The sequence below is a fragment of the Apium graveolens genome, chromosome 4 (genome assembly GCF_009905375.1).
Source record: "Apium graveolens cultivar Ventura chromosome 4, ASM990537v1, whole genome shotgun sequence".
Taxonomy (NCBI): Eukaryota; Viridiplantae; Streptophyta; class Magnoliopsida; order Apiales; family Apiaceae; genus Apium; species Apium graveolens.
The window spans coordinates 93,557,641-93,564,418 of NC_133650.1; the positions used below are offsets into that span (position 1 = coordinate 93,557,641).

The window sequence follows — 6,778 nt, forward strand, 5'->3', positions numbered from 1 at the left end:
GGTTGAAGGAATGCCAAGAACTCTAAGCCTGACTCAGGTTTGTGATGGGTGTCTCATGGGAAAGCAGACCAGAAAATCCTTTCCTCACAAAGCTAAGTTCAGTGCTAGCAAGGCACTCGAACTCATTCATGGCGATCTGTGCGGTCCGATCTCTCCCACCACCAACTCCGGGTACAAATATTTCTTTCTTTTAGTGGATGACTACAGCAGGTATATGTGGGTCTACTTTTTTCGAAGCAAGGACGAAGCGCTTCAAGCATTCAAGAAATTTAGAGTAATGGTTGAGAATGAATCCGGGAAAAGAATCAAAATGTTTCGAACCGACAGAGGTGGTGAATTTAATTCCAATGAATTCAAGGAGTACTGTGAGGGAGCTGGGATTTAAAGGAACTACACGACTCCCTACACACCCCAACAAAACGGGGTTGTAGAGCGTCGTAACAGAACTATTGTGGAGATGACTAGAAGTAGCCTAAAGGAGATGAAGCTACCACCAAAGCTATGGGCTGAAGGAGTCAGAAATGCCATATATATTTTTAACAGACTTCTAACACGAGCTTTGACGAATCAAACTCCATATGAAGTGTGGGAAAGCAAGAAACCAGAGGTGAGTCATATACGTGTATTTGGATGCTTGGCACATGTCAAAACGCCAAGTGTTCATAACACCAAACTTGACGATCGAAGTAAAAGAATGGTGAATCTGGGGCGTGAACCAGGAATGAAAGGATACAGACTATACAACCCAGTGGATAACAAAATTCAGGTTAGTCGGGATGTAATTTTCGAGGAAACCAAATAGTGGCCTTGGGACTCACTGTTAGAAGGAGAAGATGTGCAAGAGACATTCTCAGTACCGGAATTATTTGACACAAACGAAGAAGCACACTCAGACGTTCACGAACCTGCAAACTCTGATGACTATGACTACAGTCCACAATCTGAAATTCATGGTGAAAGCAGTGGTGAGAACAGTGGCCAAGGGAGAACAGGTACATCTCCTCAGACGTCAGAGTTGCAGACACAAGCAGAAACTCCCAGTTATGCAGAGCAATCCTCTACAAATATTGTTAACCGGGACAACTATGATGACAACACTACTCCAAAGAAGTTCAGGTCAATCAGGAGCATATATCAGACATTGGACGATGAAGAGTTGCATCTTATGGGCATTGATGAGCCCGTCAACTATGCACAAGCTGTAAAAGATGTAAAATGGAGAGATGCAATGAAGCAGGAGATGAATTCCATCGAAGCAAACGAGACATGGAGACTCATGGAATTACCACCCGACCAGAAAATCATAGGCTTGAAGTGGATTTACAAGCTCAAAAAGGATGCAAATGGGAAGGTCGTGAAACACAAAGCTCGACTTGTCGCGAAGGGTTACGTGCAAGAGCATGGAATTGATTTTGACGAAGTCTACGCACCTGTTACTCACATAGAAATAGTGAGACTATTGTTAGCCTTGGCAGCCAAAGAATAATGGGAAGTTCACCATCTAGACGTCAAAACGGCCTTTTTAAATGGAGACATAATGGAGGATGTGTATGTTGCACAGCCAGAGGGATTTGTGAAAAGGGGACAGGAGCACCTGGTGTATAAATTGGCAAAGGCCCTGTAAGGGCTTCGTCAGGCACCACGTGCTTGGTACGCAAAGCTGAATGCTTGCCTGTTGGAGCTGGGCTTTATTCGTTGCCCTTACGAGCACGCCGTGTATACACGTAAGGAGGGAGCTAATAAACTGGTAGTTGCAGTATACATGGACGACCTGTTAATCACAGGTACCTCCATAGATGTCATAGAGGAGTTCAAGTCACAGATGAAAGCAAGGTTTGAGATGAGTGACTTGGGCAAGCTGAGTTATTATTTGGGAATTGAGGTCGTGCAAAGAAAAGGATTTATTGAGTTAAAGCAAGGAGGATATGCACGGAAAATTCTTGAAAAATCTGGGATGGCAGAATGTAATCCAACAAAGTATCCGATGGACCCAAAGGAACAGCTCAATCGTGATGAATCCGGACAACTGGTAAATGCTACTGATTATAAAAGTATGGTAGGTGGGCTTCGCTATCTGGTTCATACACGACCAGACATAGCATTTTCAGTGGGTATAGTAAGTCGTTTTATGGAAAAGCCCACAAAGAAACACCTGGACGCTGTCAAGAGGATTCTCAGGTACATAAAGGGAACAATGCAGTACGGCCTGGTGTATTCCAAAGACAGTGGCAACAACATTCTCACGGGGTTCTCAGACAGCGATTTGGGAGGTCAAATGGACGACAGGCGAAGCACAGGAGGTATGATCTTTTACCTAAATGAAAGTGCCATTACTTGGGTATCACAAAAGCAGAAGTGTGTTGCACTTTCTTCGTGTGAGGCCGAATTTATGGCCGCCACAGCAGCTGCATGCCAAGGTATATGGCTGAGAAACATTCTGAATCGAATCACCTCTAAAGCAATTGGCCCCGTGACTCTGTGTATAGACAATCGAAGTGCTATAGACCTGGCGAAAAATCCGATGTTTCATGGGAGGAGCAAGCATATTGATATACGTTTTCATTTTATAAGGGAATGTGTGGAAAGAGGAGAAGTAATTCTAAAGCATGTGTGCAGCAGTGAACAGAGAGCTGATGTACTGACAAAAGCCATGGTGACTAACAGGTTCGAGAAAATGAGACAGCTACTGGGCGTCAAGAATCTGGGAAGACAACTTTGAGATTAAGGGGGAGAATGTTGAAGTTAATCTCAAAGTTTATTTAAATTTAAATGTTGATTTATTTGTATTTGTTTTATTTAGTTTTCAGCACATTGTTAGGAAGGAGAATAAGTCAAGTAGCTGTTGCATGAGTATAGGAGCACATCTGATCGTGTGCAAAAGAATAGCTGTTAGTTTTGCAGTTTCCTAGTAGGAGTATGCTTCTTATAATAGTTGTATCTCTCATTCAGAAATAATAGAGCCAATACAAACGTTCTCTGGCAACCTTCTGGTCTATTCAATATTCTGCAATACATTGTTTAGGTTTAGATAATACTCATGACCGGCCAACCTGTCAAGTATCTGATCAATAAATGGAAGAGGGGAGTGATCCTTTCTCGTGACCTTGTTCAACTTTCTGTAATCCATGCATACCCTCCATCATGTAACTGTTCGAATGGGGATGAGCTCGTTCTTCTCATTTTCTACCACAGTAATACCTCCTTTCTTCGGTACACATTGCACGGGGCTCACCCAAGAACTGTCAGAAATAGGATATATGATTCCTGCATCCAGCCACTTCAGAATTTCTTTCTTCACCACTTCTTTCATGATAGGATTAAGTCGTCGCTGTTGCTCAACAGTTGGCTTACTACCTTCTTCTAGCAGAATTTTATGCATGCAGTACGAAGGGCTGATCCCTTTGATATCTGCTATAGTCCATCCAATAGCCGATTTGAATTCTCTCAAAATCTTCAAGAGCTTGTCCTCCTCACTACCTGAAAGGTCAGATGCAATAATGACATGTAAAGTAGATGCATCACCTAAAAAGGCATACCTCAAGTGTTCAGGCAATGGTTTAAGCTCCAAAGTAGGTACTTCCTCAATAGATGGTTTGAGCTTTCCTTCAGCATTCTTGAGATCAGAAGTACCAAGAGATTCAAATGGCATGTCTAGCTTTCGTCTCCAAGGAGAAGCATTTAGATATTGTAGTTGCTCATTGCCATCCTCATCATCACTGTCAAACTCCCCTACTAAGGCTTTCTCTAATGCGTTAGACATTAGCATATGATCAAGTTCTGAAGTTACCGCAGAATCAATCAAATCCACCTTTAAGCACTCCTCATCTTCTGTAGGGAATTTCATTGCTTTGAATACATTGAATGTCACATCCTGATCCTGCACCCTCATAGTAAGTTCACCTTTTTGCACATCTATCAGGTACGGCCGGTAGCCAAGAAGGGTCTTCCCAAGATTATGAGGATCTTCTTATCTTCCTCGAAATTCAAAATGACAAAGTCTGCAGGGAAGAAGAGCTTATCCACCTTTACTAACACGTCCTCCACTATGCCTCGTGGATATATAATAGAACGATCAGCCAATTGTAGAGACATGTAGGTGGGCTTTGGATCAGGCAAATTCAACTTTTTGAAGATAGACAACGACATCAGATTGATGCTTGCTCCCAAATCGCACAGGCATTATCAAAAGACAACTTGCCAATGGTGTAAGGAATGGTGAAGCTACCTGGATCTTTACGCTTTAGAGGTAATTTCTGTTGCAGCACAACACTGCACTCTTCCGTTAGAGAAACGGTCTCAAGTTCATCAAGTTTCACCTTCCTAGAAAGAATACTCTTCATGAATTTTGCATAACTAGGCATTTGCTCCAGAGCCTTAGCGAAAGGTATGTTGATGTGAAGTTTCTTGAACACCTCCAGAAACTTACCGAACTGCTTATCCAGTTTTTGTTGTTACAATCTCTTGGGAAAGGCGGTGGAGAATAGAGCTATTTATCCCCTGTATTACCCTCAGGTAGAGTGTGTTCAACAGTAGTCTTCCTTGGTTCCGCCGCTTTCTCCTTCTGCTTCTCTTCTTTATCACCAACTTCAGCTTCTCTGTCTTTTGCTTTTTCAGTATCAGCAACTTTTCCAGACCTTAAGGTAATAGCCTTGACTTGCTCTTTAGCTTCCTTCATGCCTGGTACTTCAGTATCACTGAGAAGTGTGCCAGGTTGACGATTGAGCACTGCATTGGCTATTTGACCGATTTGATTTTCCAAGGTCTTGATAGAAACAACCTGAATTTTGCACAACAGCTTGAGTTCCTCGAAATCAGCACTAGAAGGTGGAGCAACACCTCCTTGTTGAGGATATGATTGCCTTTGAGCATACTGCTGTGGTTGCTGGAATCCAGGTGGATTAAACTGTTTACTTATGCCATGCTGATATGGTTGCTGAATAGCATTCTGAGTATTGCTCCAGCTGAAATTGGGATGATTTCTGTTGTTAGGATGATAATTAGCTGGCACAGGCTGCTGCGGTCGCTGATAGTTGTTCACATACTGAACAGATTCATTAATAAGAGAACACTGATCCATAGCATGAGAACCTGCACATAGCTCACAGACCATAGCTATCTGATTGACTCCATAGGTGGCTAAAGAATCGACCTTCATAGACAGCGCTTGGAGCTGCGCTGCAATAGCTGTAGCTGCATCAACTTCCAGAATACCTGCTACCTTCCCAGGCATCATCCTTTGAGTTGGGTTTTGATGCTCATTTGCATCCATAGTTTCAATAAGATTATAAGCCTCAGTATAGCTTTTGGCCCACAAGGCGCCTCCAGCTGCTACATCGAGCATGGGCCGAGATTGGGCCCCCAAACCATTATAGAAACCAGTGATCACCATCCAGTCAGGCATACCATGATGTGGACACTTTCTCAACATCTCCTTGTAGCGCTCCCAAGCTTTGCACATAGATTCTGTTGGTTGCTGCACAAACTAAGTAAGAGCACTCCTCATAGCTGCAGTCTTTGCCATTGGATAGAACTTTACCAGAAACTTTTGCGCAAGATCTTGCCAAGTAGTGATGGACCCAGCTGGTTCAGAATGTAATCAGTCCTTAGCTTTATCCCTCAGAGAGAATGGGAAAAGCCTCAGCTTGATAGCTTCATCAGTCACACCATTATATTTGAAAGTACTACAGATCTCGACAAAATCCCTAATGTGCATGTTGGGGTCTTTAGTTGCAGCACCTCCGAAAGAAACAGAATTCTGCACCATCTGAATAGTGCCCAACTTGATTTCAAAAGTGTTAGCCTGAATAGCCGGATGAAGGATGCTTGACTGAATGTCATCAATTTTAGGCCGAGAAAAGTCCATAAGAGCTGGATCTACCGGAACTATACGATCACCCATGATTACTGGTTCTTTCTACTCACTCTCTTTATCCGAATCTTCAAAATCTATCTTCTCCGGAATATCAAGAACCGAGTCTGTCTCCTCAGCTGTATCTAAAGTCCTCTTGCGAGTACGAGAACGTGTTTGCATAAACGATCGCTAAAGTACCCGAAACACAACCGAAAACGATAAGTAACACGTCTTAATCAATGAGTCCTAATGACCACTGATGGTATGTACATAAACTGAACAAATACGCCGAGTCCCTGGCAACGGCGCCAAAAACTTGTTAGGGCGGAAAACACGCGCTAATAATACACGCAAGTATATGCGTTCGCAAGTAAAATAGAATACTTTCTAATTCGTTCCCACAGAGACTTAGACTAATTATGCTCAATTAACACTTACTCACCAATGTATGATTACTTCTCAATGTTAAGACAATAACACATAGAATTGATTAACTAATTATTAACTAGAATTAACTACGAGAATTAAACACTTAAAAGACACTTGAATTAACAATATTAAACACAAATGAGATCATAACTTCATTAATACTTCCTTCAATAGTTATTGTTATTACCCTTAGCATGTAACGATGATGATATTAATCGAACAACACTAAACTGATAAAAGCCAACTTTCGTTGTACCAATACCATTCTACCAAACATCCACAATTAAGATAGAAGTTGAATAGTCATCAATTATGTTGAGACCCTATATGTCTACAAAATTTGACAACATAACGATTTAAGCACAAGTTATTCCTTATGATTACACAGGGCAAGTAAAACGGTTAGAGTTACCCACTAATCATGCATACACATACATGAACATATGCTAGCATGGAAAGTTCTAAATCCCAAGATCCACCATCGCTTCACAAGAGATT

The 6,778-nt window shown here is 42.0% G+C and overlaps 1 protein-coding gene across 1 annotated transcript; it reads left to right on the top strand.

The window, feature by feature from the left end:
• The first annotated feature begins 457 nt into the window (after nucleotides 1-457).
• On the top strand, nucleotides 458-1,486 carry LOC141718750 (uncharacterized). Its single transcript, XM_074521132.1, has 2 exons — nucleotides 458-607; nucleotides 803-1,486. Exons 1-2 carry the CDS (start codon nucleotides 458-460, stop codon nucleotides 1,484-1,486), a joined length of 834 nt encoding a protein of 277 aa, XP_074377233.1.
• Nucleotides 1,487-6,778: the final 5,292 nt, after the last annotated feature.